Source organism: Homalodisca vitripennis, chromosome 5 (assembly GCF_021130785.1).
Source record: "Homalodisca vitripennis isolate AUS2020 chromosome 5, UT_GWSS_2.1, whole genome shotgun sequence".
Classification (NCBI taxonomy): Eukaryota; Metazoa; Arthropoda; class Insecta; order Hemiptera; family Cicadellidae; genus Homalodisca; species Homalodisca vitripennis.
Window position 1 is genome coordinate 78,081,481 of NC_060211.1, and position 16,898 is coordinate 78,098,378.

The window sequence follows — 16,898 nt, forward strand, 5'->3', positions numbered from 1 at the left end:
TGAAATTTGGTGGCAAATTTAAGTTCAAGACCACAAACTTTGTTATTCACACGTATCCAATGGTTACACTGCCTTCCACAACCAATGTCATTATCATACTTCTGGCAATCACTTTTCAATTTATTTAGACATTACCAGAAACCCATGTAGAAAACTGTGTTATCCGTATGGTATCGTGGTTATATATCAAATAAGTTGATTGGTCCAGGCTTGAAACAACTCATTCTCCCCAAGTTGAACTATCAACAGTATGACAGGTCTGGAAGAACAGAAACACCAATGCATTTAGATACTCTGTAGAGTTCACAAGTGTAAGTGACATATGTTATTGATGATGACGGGTGAAATGATATAATGTTATAATTGAACTGTTAAACCAGGTGCCAGGTCTAGTGCAGCAGCAAGGCCTTAAGTGGACAGTCCAGTGGTGTCTCAGGATCCCCCCGTCTGCCCCTCCCATAGTTCCTGCAGGACAAGCTGCAGTGTTACTCTGTCGCTCAAAGATTCTCCTGTTTGTAAGTATAACTGTGTACAGTTTAGTTTGATTCTAGCTTTGATCCTTCAAATAGAATTTGTTAGACAGACAGAAATGGCAAACATTTTATCACTGGCAATCTCAATAAGGGTCTCTCTGAAAACAGCACGTTCTGCTTCTTCTTGAACATGGAGCTCCAATAAAGACTCACAGATAATGTTCTTGCCATCTTAGAGTCTGTTGCCAAAGAAACCATACCTTCCTTCCTTTTTGCACATCTTACAGAGAGATCAATAACTAAAACAATGAGAATGTGTTCCACACATCTTTTTTCAAGATGTTCTCAAGCTTAATTTTCTCATATCTCTACATAACCGGAGATCCATACAAGCCATAGTTTAATCCTTTCACTGATGGTCTATACTGAGTGATGCTGACTGGTGTTACCGATGCTTCCTACAGATAGGTATTATATAGCAGTCAATAGCTTGTGACATTCCAGAACTTGTTCAAAGATGATTCATCCTGTTTAAAAAATGCTTTCATTGCCCATAGCTTACAAACTAAAACTGCTAATAGAGGGAAGTTATTTTATGTGAAACTTGCTCAAAACTATATAGAACTACTACTTACTTCAATCTGAAAACTTTGGAATGCGGTTTGACCCGTACAAATGTGAGAGGAAGATACATTTTTTAAATGATTGCAAGAACAGGACTCGCCGTGATCAATGAGGAGAGTGTATCTACTTTACACAGGCCAGGGTATGCGCAGACAATACCGAATGTTACTTTAGTAATGGATACATTTGCACGTAATATTGTAGACTGGAGGGTAAGTGAAGACTATACTGGTAGCGATCATCAGTATATCACTTTCAGCTTGCAGTTCGGCAGAAACAATGATCATTTGCGACCTTCTGTGAGCTCATCACCTGCTGGTTTGAACGTATGAAAAATTAATGAAGTGCATCAGCGTCCTGACCAGGGTGAGAAGGAGAGCAGTTGATGTTGCAATAAAAAAGAGTAAATAGATATGAGCTTAGACATGAAGTTAACACAGGCCCCTGAATTCTGGGATACAGGATCATAATGCAAAAGCTTGAATCTCTTGTCACCCAGCTCCATGATGGATACTGATATGTTGGAGCACATCATCGACAATCCCTTTCCAACTCATCCTATTTGGATTTGGAGGTGCTTGCGGTGCCAGTGTATGGCATACTACTGTTTATAGAAGAAGAACTAAAGAAAACTGCATGAACATCTTGAATTAAGGAGGCTCCAGGACCAGATGGCATACACGGTGAAGTGCTGAAAGTGGCTGTGGAGGTGTGTCCGGAAGTGCTCCTGAGTATGTACAGCTGCTGCTTGGAGGAGGGCATTTTCCCAAAAATCTGGAAAAGACAGCATCTAGTCCTGATAAGCAAATTTAAGGGGGATACAAGCTCCCATCAGCATATAGGCCTCTCTGCAAGGCAGTATGGCTTCAGATAGGGGAAGTCAACAATTGGTGCCATAAAAAAAGTTACAGAAGTTGGGCGATAAAGTTGGATCTGTAACATCACAGAGTAGATTTCAGAGACAGCATGTTGAGGTGGGCTTCTTTCTCATTCTGTTCCTGTCAAGCCACGGTTATTTTGGATCTTACATAGACAGGATGGGAAAAGAGGAGTTGCCCACTTGCGTTTTTGGAGAGTCATCTCGGGATGATGTGATGAAGACAATGGACAGAAGAAAGAAGAGTTGATGACGTGCAACTGCAGACTGTTGGAGTTATGCTCCAATGACAGGAATGCTGGAATATGATGTCCAAACACGTGGAGAAAATCTTAAGGACAATAAAACTGATTAGATCGTGAACAAAATCTAGAATCAACAGATATAGTAAAAAAGGAAATCAGATGAGAACTTGAATAAGGCTTCAACAATAGGCCTAGCCCAGAGTATTGGGAACACCATTTTAGGCTGGCCCAAGAAGAGAAGAGGGTGTTGTTTTAGTGGATATTCCTTCAGGAAAGCACCTTTCGTAGAGCCCCACGCTTGTTTGCTTGGCTACAGTTAGGCCAAGCGTTCGTACAATCATGCATTTGACCTTTATCAAACAGTGCTTAAAAATATTAAATATAAACAATTTGAATGTTTTTTATATTATATATACAGCAGAACCTCTTTAATCCGGCTTGTTTGGGGCTTGATGCTTGCCGTATTAAAGAAAATTCTGAACTATGAAGGTTACTTATAAAAATACAGGAGTCTTATAACAAAATTTGTACAAAAACTTTTACTGTATGTATTTATTATTTAAACATGGGCTATTTAAACAATATATGAGTACAGGAGAAATATTAAAATCTATTTTTTAAGAACAGTACATAATGAAATAAATTTTAATACAGTATGAAGTTTACTGCTCAGAGGGTAAAGCTTTGTGACTCTTGAGTGTCAACGTTAGAATGTTCATTGTGAAGGCAATTCTATTAAGTTTATCTATTGCCACTTATACCAGATTATAGATAATTCCGGACTATGGAATGCCGGATTAAAGAGGTTTTACTGTATACTGTATATGAATGCCCTAACTTACTCTACCAATGCTGTGATACATGAAAACACAATTTTTTATTGTTATTGAATAGTCTTTTCAAATACGAATAAAAGTACTGATTAAGTAAATGTACAATAAAAACAAAGTACTGATGTACAATTTTAATAAACCAACAAAACAAATTGAATTAATTTAAAACTTATGTATCTAATTAAACATCACAATTAACCCTTTGAGCCCCGGACCTAAAAATATAGTTTGTGCAAAATTTTACCAAGTCTAGTTTTGCAAGTAACTGTCTAAAAACCCCAAGGCCTTTTCAGTGATTTTGTACGATTTCATTTGAAAAATCATACCATCACTAATGGCCTAAATAATACATTAAAATGTTTGGAATAAGGTACTTCACAAATAAAAAATTCAATAAGGACTAAAAAATATTTCTGTACTTTTTTTATATATGTAAAATAACGCATATGTGCAAACTAAAAAAAAAGAAAAAGTTACATTTAACATTTTTTTAGAAATAAAACAAGGAACAATTAACCTGTGGGATATAATTTTATTTCATTTGTCATGTTATTGCAAATATACAAAAAATAATTTCAGACAGATTAGTTCAATAATAAATATTTTGTAAAATATTTTTTTTAAATGACACAAAACCTGTGACGTACTAGGCCTAGGTTGTGTAACATTATTCTGAGCTAATGTAGATGGTATCTCAGGTGTTAAGTCTTTAGCACTAAATAGACCTACATTTCTCCCATTGTCACTACCATATACGTCGGATCAAGGTCACTATCATCGTCAAAACTATCAGATAATACCGAATCGTCATTTGAAAAGTCAATATTCAATTGTCTGTCAACTTCACTAGAATGTTCTGCTAGGTTTGAGTCACCCATTATTTACAAAATAAAACAATATTTCATACTGAAAGTACCGAAACAATAATATAACACTGTCTACTCACACAAACGTAACGAACATCAAAATAGACATAGAAGTGGAACAACACAACACAGCCTACTAAACTTAAACAATTACACGGCAGATCCAGATGTTGTTCTTAGTAACAGCTGATCTTCTTACTCTTTCTTTAGGAGTAGTGTAAATATTATTTAGTAACCTTTGACCATGCAATCATATTGTATATGTATGAAAAGAACATTATTAGTTCTAAAACCACTGGTGTCGCTAAAATTAAACACTTAAGAGCCATTTATAATAACTTATATCATGCCGACGACATATCGTCGGCTGGGGTTTCTCGCACTATTTTTACCGCCGGAATATCGTCGGCCTGGGGTTTTTAGACAGTGAAATTTACCGACGATATACCGGCAGCTGGGGCTCAAAAGGTTAAACAACAAAACATATGAATCCAAAAATCCAAAGTAGTTTAGTGGAGGAGGAGAAGGAGAAGAACTCTAGCCAGGGTCAACTTAAGCCCTTTAGAGTGATATATCTGTCCTCCTTTCTTCTCAAAAACCATGGTGAAGATGATTTCTAGGTTTGATCGGGAGGTATCTCTCTTAGAGTGCCATCTATATCCAAATCAGCATTCTTACACTCCAGGAAGATCATGTGACTCAGTCTAGCATAAACTGGTTTTTAGTATTGAGAAGGCACTAACAGTGAAAAAAGTAGCCATATGTGTCTTTCTGGACATCGAAGTAGCTTTTAAGGCACTCAGGCCAATGCAGTCTCAAGAAGTGGTATTGATGGTCAAATGTGTGATTGGATATGGTCCCTACTCATGGATAGGTTGGTTAGCACCATTCTTACGGGAGCAAGGATGTGCCAGTACTACAAGGGGCTGTCTCCAGGGTGGCTTCCTTTCTCCCCTTCTGTAGAACCTACTTATGGATAACAAGTTTGTGTCTTGGAATAGCAATGGTGTCTTCATACAAGGGTATTCTGTTGTCATTGTGATTCTTGTGAGTGGCAAGTTCAACACAACAATCACAGAACTGACCAATGCTGCTCTGATCTGAACATGGTGGGAAACTGGTGTGATGGGTTGGATCTTAGTGTCAACTCCACCAAGACTGTCTTGGTTGCCTTTACAAGAAGGCAACAGTTTGAGGGTATTGGTCCATTCTTATTGAGAGGCTCTTCCATTGAATAATTAATGTCTGAGGTCAAGTAGCTGGGCATTATCCTGGATAGGGTCCTAAATTAAGGACCCCATCTGAAAAGGGCTATCACCAGGCTTTTAATACAATGCAGACATGTAATAGGTGGGTCTTGGGTACTTAAGCTGAGACTTTTGTATTGGCTTTATGTCTCCGTGGTTAGACTGCACTTATGTTTGAGCCTGTTATCTGGTGGCCAAAAACGGAGGCCAAAATAAAGGACAAGAAAATATTTACAGTTTGTATTAGTGTTTAAACTAAACATGTGAATGAATAATTTTTGGTTTGGCATTTATGTGAATTACTTACTTATTTTGTTGTTGGAACAGTTGCAGATCACCCGAGTGGGTTACATGGACCCACCGACATTGGTACTGCCCCTTGTGTATGACACCAGTACCAACTTAACTCAGTTAGCGGAAAAGCGAGAGCCGGGCCCAGCGGCTGGACTAACTGCTGCCAACGCACAACTCAAGCGTTTTGTTGAGATGGCTGCCATCCACAACGAGTGCTCACTGTTTCCTGCTGTTCGTGACCTGCTGGCCAACCTTGTATTACCCACAGAACCTCCTCAGGTATGACACCATTCCAGATATAATAATTTCAACAGTAATCATACAGTTGTACACTGCACATGAATGCTCCGGAGGTGATAATGGAAGTAATCTCAACACATTTTTTATTGCTTTTAATGTTACAGTATATTACGGTAAAAAAATCTCTTAAGTTTAGAAATTAATTTCTAAAATTTCATTTGTATTTTCTATGACGTTTGTAGGGTAATTTAGTCTTCCTTTTGGTCTTCTGCATTGTATCTCCCACTCTAACACACTAGATCTGTTTGAGTCATTGTCCTCCCCATCATATTTATAATTATACCTCCTTCCTTCTAGTTCTCATCCACACCTCTTTTCTTTGTGATGTTATTTTTGAGGCTAGTGGAAATATTCACAACATACCAGATACCTAGTCTAGCTGGGTTAGAATTTACAAAGTTTGAGAATTTAGTTTAATTATTATTTATTGTTTGAGTCGAAAATACAAAATGAGAATATTTGTGAGAAAATAATGGGTTTAAAGTAAAACATATTTTTTCAAATTTTGTATCACTGATTTAACCCGTTGCGGATTACTGACGAGCCCAGTTCGTCACGCAGCGGCCGGGACTAACGGCACGATGACGAGCTCAGGTCGCAAAAGCGGTCTGCTTTTAAATTTCCCTCCAAATAGTTCTGTTAATGTCTGATAGATCGGGCGATCGTCTTCCCTTGTCAACTAAGAATGTTTAACAACGGTCTACGTTTAGAGTTTTCAAAAAGTTTTATAAATATCCTACAGATCGCAGTTGTATGTCGAAGTTGAAAAATCATTCATATGAGTTTACTCTCTGCTTTTTAGCGCTTCTGATTGGGTGTTTTCCTCAGTTGTTATTATAATACTTTTGAGGTTAGTGACACAGAACTAAACGACGCAGAAGTACATGTTAGCGGGGTTAGTCTAGACAATGGCCTGGATGTTGTAATCGCTTCGCCCAAACCGCTTTATTTAGACTATGATTCACATGTCATCCCTGCCACCCCCCGGAACCTTGCTCACGTGTTATCGTTCCTACATCACGGATACCTCAGCAGGCCCATATTCCATCTGAACGAATACCTTCACAGCTGAATTTTCTAGTATACAATAGCGAGCAATACTGTGGCGCATCATTGCTGTTCGTTCGGCCGCTGACCGTAAATTAATTCGTGCCCGCGCGCCAAAACAATACGATCCGCAATGGGTTAATGAGTTTTTTTTTAATTAATCAATAAGTTAGCTTGCACTGACCATTTTGTTAAGTCCAAAAAGAGATCTGCTTTGTGTTCCACTTCAAGTGTAAGAGCTCCATATCATTAGTAATATTTAAATTAAAACTGATCACAATGTCTGGTCAATACTTAACACTTTAAATGTCTGCTAGGTGGTGTCATCTCCAGTGGGGCCATCTCCTGTGGTTATGGGGGGGCAGGCCCAGGCCCCTGGCAACATGATGCACTCGCCCATGATGGGAGGGCCCCAGGCAGGCCCCGGCTATGGCCCTGTCCCCGTCGCCATGAGCATGCAGCACCCCATGATGGGGGGGCCCCAATGAGGATACGCTCCACACTCCCATGGTCAGTTTAGGAAAATTTCTAGTGTTATAACTTATTTTTGTCCTAACTTGTATTTGATTTATATCAACTTACATTATCAAGGAAACAGGATTTTTCTAGACATTTCCCATTGTTTAGTGATAAAAAAAACAGTAACACATTTGGAGATCTGCAGTCTGATCTCAAGTAGATAACTAACCTAAAAAATAACTGTAATCTGGGTGGAAATAAACATATCATACTAGAGCGTAGTAGGACGCTTAAGTAGGAATCGCAACAAACAAGTTGTGTAACAACACCATGAACATTATCTCTGAACATACATTTAATAAAAATATTAAATTATAAAAACTAAACTTATGGTTTAGAGATAGCGTTCATGGAGTTGATACACAGCTTGTTTGTTATGATTCCTTGCTTGTGCTTGTCACATCACACTGGTGTGATTTGTTATTTAAACCTACATTAAACCTACATTTAGTTAACCGCCTGAGGAGATCAGATTGTAGATCTCGAAACACAGTGTTACTGATTATTAGTATTACTGAACAATGGCATATGTCAGAAAAATCTAGTTTCCTTGATAATCACAACTTGTTTGTTCTTATTTGTTGTGATTCCTGACTTGTGTATTTCGCAAACGCCAAGAAAAATCCTTTTTGCTTCACAATCTTTCCATCATCAAAAACAAACTTTAATCGTGTATTTCAATTGCAATCATTAGTAAATTTTATTGTGTTAATTCTGGATTTACTTGTGTTGTATTGGAAACATTCTCTATTCTCTGTTATAGAATCATTTGAATTTAGTGAGAATGGATGGTGCTATAAATTATAACAATAATGAAGAATATATATATATAAGACAGAGCAATTTGGACTCCCAAAAGGGTCAACTTGAGCTGTGCATCATCATAATCAACCTAGCTGTCCTATTATGATGCAAACAAAATTATATACATACTATATTTCAGTTTTAGCTCTGCTGATTGAGTACAAATATGATAAAATGTAATAGCCACTAAATATTGGTCTTAAATTCTAAACTAATAAAGTGGTAGTCAGTGTGTTCATATTTAGAGTAAATAAACATTTGAATCAAGAAATTTCTAATCAACTTTTTTAACTTTATTTTGTACAATTTAATTCTTATCAAATTGTTTACTATAGTATATCCTTTATATAATAAATCTCAAACTTAATTACATCAGTACATTCTTAAAAACTAGGTTTGCCGTATTAATAAGATAATAGCAGCCAATTTGCTACAAATATGAATAACGATTACAATAGAAAATACTTCTTTATTGATATAAAATTGGGGCAGTGTGGCCTCTTACTTTTAACCTATACCAATATACTGCCTATAATGAATATTTCTCCATATATTATACACACATATATATATATCATTTCAATTTTTTTTAATAATAAGTATTTGCTCCGCCGAGACTCAAACACAGGTCTCTCACTTGCCGGGAGAGTGCGTTACCACTACACCACAAAGGCCTTACTTTTTACAGTTGAATTATTTTGTATGTGGCCGTTTCTATCAGATACGAATTTAAATTACCAAACAAACGTATATATGATCAGAAGACCAAATACCTGTCAAACAGCTTTTATTTACATTCATAAAATTTGTATGAACGGCAATCGCCTAATTTAATTTTAATAAACATTGAATCACAAAAAGTACTTGCTCCGCAGGGACTCGAACACGAATCTCTTACTTGCCAGTGAGTGCATTACCACAACACCACAGAGCCCTTACTTTTTAGGGTCCAATTATATATATATATATACAGGGTGTCAATTAAGTCTGGAACCTCTTTTTTAATTTTTAAACCACAATATAAAAAAATACCAAAGTTCACACGTGCTTACTGGTGATAGTAACGCACATATCTGTCCAATTAACGACCAGATAATCCCTTTGGGGGACGGTCCACAAGGAGTCAGACAAAATTCTTAAATAGCAGCATAGGTCAAGTTTGGTATCGAATTAAAGGTCTTACTTAGCAGAGTACAATGCCGCAAACCGGACTTAAAAAGGTTGATTTATTCAGTAGTTATAGCTATTTGAATTTTAAAACAATTGAACAATGTAAATTATTAAGTATTACAAGTAAACACCAATTTTTAAGTACCTGTTATCAAAGTAAGTGTTCAAAATGTTCCCCTACCATCGTCTGGCAATGTCCTAGGCGGTTGTAAAAGCCATCCACTGCATTTTGAAGGTAGTCACGAAGAATATCTTGAGCTTCTTGGACTATGAGATTTCTTAGGTGCGCCAAATCTCGAGGCTTAGTACGATAAACTTTATCTTTGAGGTATCCCCAAAGAAAAAAATCCAGCGGAGATAAATCAGGGGAACAAGTAGGCCACTCTACTGCACCACGTCTTCCAATCCATCTGTGAAGGAATATTGTATCCAAGTATTCTCTAACAAGGAGAGCAAAGTGTGGTGGCACGCCATCTTGTTGGTAATAAATTCTTTGAAATTGTCGACCAAGAGCAGCTTGTAGTGCAGGAATTATCTCATTTTGGAGCATTGCTAGATACGAGTCACCATTTAAATTACCATTGATAAATAATGGGCCCATAATTTGATTTCCTATAATACCTGCCCAAACGTTAAGTTTCTGTGGATGCTGTGTATGACTCAATGTGCCACTTTCACATTCTAACAGTAGTTGTGTTATTGGTAATAATTATTGATTCCTGGCTTCGATTACTACATTGTCAGATGATGGGAGGGGAACATTTTAAACACTTACTTTGATCACAGGTACTTAAAAATTGGTGTTTACTTGTAATACTTAATAATTTACATTGTTCAATTGTTTTAAAATTCAAATAGCTATAACTACTGAATGAATCCACCTTTTTAAGTCCGGTTTGCGGCATTGTACTCTGCTAAGTAAGACCTTTAATTCGATACCAAACTTGACCTATGCTGCTATTTAAGAATTTTGTCTGACTCCTTGTGGACCGTCCCCCAAAGGGATTATCTGGTCGGTAATTGGGCAGATGTGTGCGTTACTATTACCAGTAAGCACGTGTGAACTTTGGTATTTCTTTCTATTATGGTTCAAAAATTAAAAAAGAGGTTCCAGACTTAATTGACACCCTGTATATATATATATATATATATATATATATATATATATATATATATATATATATGTGTGTGTGTGTATATATATATATATTATATATATATATATATATTACACACACACACACACAGAGTACTTAAAAGAAACCAATACGACAGACTATCGAAGAAGCCGACAAAGAACCCGACAAAGCTTAATGAAAGAAGTATCACACAGGCAGACGGGCGGACTGCCTTCTACTTTCCGACCCTAAAATCAAGGGAAAGCTATGTCCCAAGGTTACGTCTGTAGGACCTTTCTATCAGTGTTATCATGCAGGTGGAAAGAAACCTACCTTAAAATCTTTAGGCTTCTTCCTTGGACCTAGAGGAAATATGTACCAAGTTAAAGTCTCTAGGACCTTTCTATCTAGTGTTATCATGCAGGTGGACAGACAATCTGACTGACTTTTTTGCCCTTAAAATCTTGAAGCTCCTTCCTTTGGCCATAAGGAATGTATATACCATGCTAACAGATCTTTAGGACCATTCTATAAGATTTATCACGCAACTAGACACAATGACATGATTTCATTAACATGTCAGATCCTTAATAAGTCAAAGGCAAAACAATTATTATTTATACGCAAATTTTGTAGAAAAAATCAATTTCTTCTCTTGGTGGTGTCCAACAACTGTTACACCTGACTCTTAAATTCCACTTTAATGATGTTCCTTAACATTCTGTCTGCCATCACACACTTGTTGATAAAAACTAAAAGTTGGTAGTGACAAAAACACTCAAATTAATTGGGAAGCAACTTAATTAATTACTTTACCTTATCAGACAACAATTAATAGCGCTGTCTGATTTGGAATAACTCATATAGTGTGGAAGCTGGTTTTGAACAACTACATTACAAAGGTGCTAGAAATGTGGGAAATTTATTATTTAGAAGTTACATTTATCATATAGGATATGCCTGGTTACATACATTTGCAATATTTTTGTCTCCTCTGAATAAAAAACTCATTATTTTACAGTTACAAATCAAAATGAGTTGTAATATAGTGTTTAAGCATTTCATATGGTGATTCTAAGTATACAACTTGCTATAATTGACTTAGATATAAACAACTTATAGCCTTGTATTTTGATGTGTTAACATTACGTAAAGAACTATAAATTTGTATTTGTGCAGGGATGCTGGGTTAGCATGAGCTGCCTATGCCCAGGGGGTACCAACACTTCCAGGTGCTGTGAAATGTGAAAAGTGAGAGACTCCTTTAGTGGCAGACTGACACTAGTGAAACGTGGGTGGTAATAACCACAACAGTTCTCAATTATATTGACTCTTTACGCAAGAGGTGCTGTGTTTTATTGTTTTTATTGTTAGCTAATAGTAAATATTAAAAGTTGATGTTTTCTCAATGTATATGTGTATAACTATTGATAAGAATGGCATACAATGGTTTTCGAACAATATGTTTGTGTCCTTTGTACATATGATCTCAAGATATTATTTTACACTGAGAGCATTCAGGCAAACTTTGGAATATTGTATAGATTACTTACTATTCCTTTACTTTTGTATTATACATATATTTATTATAAAACAAATAAATTAGTATTTTTGTGTTAAAAAGTGTTTTATGTCATTATTATGCACCTTTTACACTTGCTTTTTAACTTCTCTAACCTAGTTTCTCCTTGATGTTAATGATAATACTGAACCCTTATAACACTGAGTCAAATCATGTGATGTAAGTTGTACACAGCTCACAAACACTTGTTATTTTTAGATATATCTTTACATAATACGTTTTATTTTAAAATAGACTTACTTTATAAATATCTATTCCTGTCTGTAGGGGTTTCTTGGGGAATCAGAATCTAGTTACAATTTCTTTGCAGTTCCAATAACAATTAAGGTACAAAGGTGCCAATTTAAAAGTGACAATCATAGAAATGCTAAATCTAACCAATGCCATAACTACTAATTGCCAAAATGATGAAGTACCAATTGTAAAAAATGTTATGATAGAAACCTCAAATAAATATTTGTTGTATACAAATTTTGAAATCGGGTTTTACATAATTTTTTTTGTATTATGGCGCAACTTATAATTAAAGGAAAACTTCATGGCTTCCGAATTCCGTTGTGACAGATTTTGAGCTGGCGATAATCAGTGTAGTACAGAATCATCTAGGTAATAATATAAAATTGTGTCTGTTTCATCTGTGCCAGAGCACCGGCATGTACAAGCTGAAGGGTTACAAGTTGATTATCAAAACACAGATGACAGCTCCATACGAGATGTCTCTAAAATTATGTGTGCTCTGAGCTTTGTACCAGTTGACAATGTACTAGAAGTTTTTGATTTTTATTTGCGAATCAAGCTCCCAAAAGTTTTCACAAATGTAATAGATTACTTTGAGGTGATGTATATAAAAGGTCGCGCAGCCAGAGCAAGAAGGAAAGCTTTACCGGTTTGCTATTCACCTGCTTGATGGAAAGGAAATCAAGAACTAATAATGAAGGGTGCTTTCATAGTTGAAGTACAACAAGAACAAAGAGATACTGTAACAATGTTAAGCCAAATCGCCTTGGGGCAGCGTGTAGGAAGAATACCAAGTAGCCATTACCAAGCAGTGGATCGTAGAATTTTCAATATGGTAGCAAATTACGAAGTTTATAAAAAAGATGGCACTGTGTTTGAATAGTTAAAAGTATTATTCGTAAAAAGTAGTATAAAAAATTGTAAAAATCTCAGCAACTTGCGATTAAATAAATCAACATGTGTCGTCTCCACAACTAAGTCGTAAGGTCTGGTTTATATCTAACCCGAGAATTGCACAAGCCTATTCCCGGCGATCAGTCCGAATTGGTACGATTTAGTGGGTACCTGATTAAATGGAGTGGTTCACACGAGTGAGTGTGAGCAGGCCAATGTTGATCACAAACAACCGCTACCAGCGACATGTCGCAGCCCTGGTGACGTAGTGTTTTGGGGGAAGCAATGGACGGTTCAGTCGAACCTTTTGGGCGCAACAATCTTTCTCAAATATGGATGTCTGTGGATTCAGCTGAATTGGAGTCACACATTAATATGTGTAATGTATAAACATTATTTTTTGTTCACTATGATGTTTTTTATTTTTATTTTCAATATTTCATATTGTATCTGTGCATTATACATAAAAACTTTGGTTTGTCATTATTTGTTTGATTTTTTCATAATAAGATAGATTACCTTAAAGACACACCCATTTTTATGAATAATATTTACTTGACAATTTTTGTATATATTACAACATTATAGTACTATAAGTTGACTTTCTTACCAGAGCTAGTAGTTTAGCAGTGCAAGAGAAATGCATTTAGTAATGATTTGGTTATTTTACTAAAGGGAACATGTGTAAATGCATACTTAAATTATAGTAATAATTTCACGTGATACAAGTTTATTCATAGCTTAACATGTAAATAAGTAAATTAACCATTTTAGTGCCAGGGATCTCACTACGAGACAATGTAAAAAATGTGCTTGGAGCCGGGAGTCTTGCTCGATGATACGTACCTATGCAAATTAAATAACCTTTTAAATTGATACATAATTCATTTACCTTTTTCAAATCATTAAAAAGGAGCTTTTTATGATCAAAAATAAATTTTTGATCTTAGCGTAACTTAGCTTCTCCTAAAATCAATCCAATTTATAATTCCATTTAAATTGTATCTACTAACAATTTTTTATTAAAAATAAAATACTAATAAATAATAATAATTTTTTTTATTTCATAATAAAGTTTTAAACCATGTTAATTTTTTATTTACCCATTTTCTATGTTTTAGTGTTGCGTTATCAGTTTTGAGATGTAACATTTTTATACCTATGTAAAAATAATATAAAATCTAATATTAACTAATCAAAACTAATAATATAAGTATGTATAGATAAGGTTATAATAAATATGTTACTAACTAGTACCAAACTTAAAAGTTAAGCTTTACGAGCGCTCATGTGACCTGAACTTGAATTTGAATACTTTTTTCTTTTTTTGTCAAAATTTCGGGATGATGCCAAAGGCATAACCAATGCCCACACTGATGGCTGGGGGTATTTCTGATCGACATGCCAGATCGTCTAACGTGATGTGACCAGAAAACTCACTCCGCACTTCGGGCGAAAGGAGAAAATCGTTCCTCGAGATAGTACCTAAATTCAAGCTCAGATTACATGAGTACTCATAAAGGGTAACTGTAGAGAGATCTGCAAAACGCACAAAATCTCTGTACATAATGTTTGTATTAATTTATCTGCACTTATGCTTTCAGTTTTAAAATTATTTATTAGTTATTGGTATAATGGTTTTTGACTAAGATAGACAGGAATTAGTTTCAAAATTAAAATTGGCTTGCAATAAAATAATCTGTATAATATTATAAATATTTTAGATTTACACTTCAATTGCGTACAGGACCACTTGTCTTGTAAAAATATTCTCAAGGAAAGGAATTTTTGCTTTAAATCAAATAAATTAAATTAAAGTTGACAGCTTTTTTCTAATTGTTTTGGCCTGAGTGAAACCACTTTAAATCAAGCCATAATTAATTGCCTCAAGCCATTGGGATTCTTGTTTGTGTGAAGCGCTCCTATGGGCCGATTAATAGCGGGAGCTTTAGTATGAAAAAACCACAAATTTTATTCCCTTTTTTGCTCATTATTTAGCAAATCTACTGTTAAATGCATACCGCCTCTGTCTTGTGTCATAGCTGAGGCCTAAAATTAATTCTTATTTTTCTAGATTCATCTGTCCATCTTTGCATAAATCATCAACATTGTTAGTGAAATAAGGAAAAGTTTTAAATCATTTCACCATTCCACCACATCTGAGAAACTATTTGAAACAAAACACACCTGTATTCAAGCTGAGTTCAAACACGAAAACCGGCCAAAAGTGCAGAGTCCTGGGCCACTGCACGAGCTAGTGGCGCATTTTGGTGCTAGACACTCAAATCAGCTACCCCGTGTAAAAGAAACACCATCTTTTTTCTGTTTTTATTAATAATATTATGTATAATTACAGTTGACCATGAAATTACTATTTCTTTACAATAAAGCCCGTGAATATTATAATTCAAAATTAGTGGGGGAACCCTGAAAAACTTTGTAAGTGCATATTGGAACTAAGAAATAATTTTTTAACGTGGTTAGTGACTCTCCACATCCAATGGAGGATGGTCCTCAAGGAGTTCAACTAAAATAGTAAATAACCATAGATCAAGATGTACATCATTTTAAAGAGTATTGTCTCGCAGAGATAAATACTGCAATCGGGACTTAAAAGATTGATCCAGTACAAAATGGCATATGTTCAAAGATTTTACTGATAAAAACGTTGTTTACTTACCAAATGTTTTTAGAGTAAATGTTAGATTTGTTCACATTTACTCTAAAACATTTTTGTTCCAGTTTATGACAGTTGGGAAGACGCACTTAAAAACTATTTAGAGTTTTGTAGACCAATTGGAGTAATCCATTAACAGTCTTGGAGTATACTGTATTTGTCTCAGTTCATCTAAATTATTAGGCATTGTTATGTAGACTTTGTCCTTGAGATAACCCTAAACAAAATAGTTAATGGAGACAGATGTGGTGAATGTAGTAACAACTCTGCAGTCCCTCGCTTACTGATCCATTGTTGTGGAAAAACTGAGTTTAAATATTCACTTACTTTATACACTATAATGTGGCACTCTGTTCTGCTGAAATCAAATATCTGAAAATGTTCTTCAAACATCTTGTAAAGTTCTGGCATAATATCATTTTTGAGCAAATTTTGGTATTATGATGAATTTAAATTTGCTTCTATTAAGAAATGACCTATCAATTGGGTATCTATCACACCAAGCTAGATATTCACCTTGTGTGGATATTGTGTGTGTCGCAAGCGTCCTGTGGATTTTTTTCACTCCAGTACTGACAATTGTATCTGTTTGACATAATTAAACATTAATCTGAAAACAAAATATTGTTGACAATAATTTCTCTGCTATCAATTTTTATCATCATTGTTGTCACAAAATTCTATATAGTGATCAAAGTCATCTTTGTTGAAATCATGTTCCAAATGATAAGGCTTGAAATGGGACTTTCAGAATATTATTCACAGAAGTAATAGGCGTCATAAGTTTGTGCTGTTGAGCATAGGGACTCATGTGGGTTCTCAGTAAATGTCTGCAATACATTTAAAGATTTTTCCTTGATTGTTGCAGTAGCTGATTGACCTACAGCAATTGGAAATACAGCATCTGTTCCCATAAAGTGGTGAACAGTTCTCCTTACACTGTATCTCAGGAAAATAGTCATTACCTGGTATAATCGTCTGTTGTTAATCTTAGTTGATAACTAACTTCATAATGTACTTTTGAAAGACAGGTATAATGGAGTTTTCCGTTTGTAGCAGCATTTTTTTATTTGTTTGTCCACTTAGATTGT

At 35.3% G+C, this 16,898-nt stretch overlaps 1 protein-coding gene across 1 annotated transcript in view; it reads left to right on the plus strand.

The window, feature by feature from the left end:
- LOC124362388 (mediator of RNA polymerase II transcription subunit 14-like) overlaps positions 1-12,040 on the plus strand; it is a 57,161-nt gene extending 45,121 nt beyond the window's left edge. Inside the window, exons 24-27 of the mRNA XM_046816829.1 lie at positions 381-515; positions 5,493-5,738; positions 7,124-7,316; positions 11,597-12,040. Of these exons, the coding sequence (XP_046672785.1) occupies positions 381-515; positions 5,493-5,738; positions 7,124-7,294 (552 nt within the window). The 3' untranslated portion in view covers positions 7,295-7,316; positions 11,597-12,040. The remainder of the gene's footprint in view (positions 1-380; positions 516-5,492; positions 5,739-7,123; positions 7,317-11,596) is intronic.
- The last annotated feature ends 4,858 nt before the right edge of the window (positions 12,041-16,898 follow it).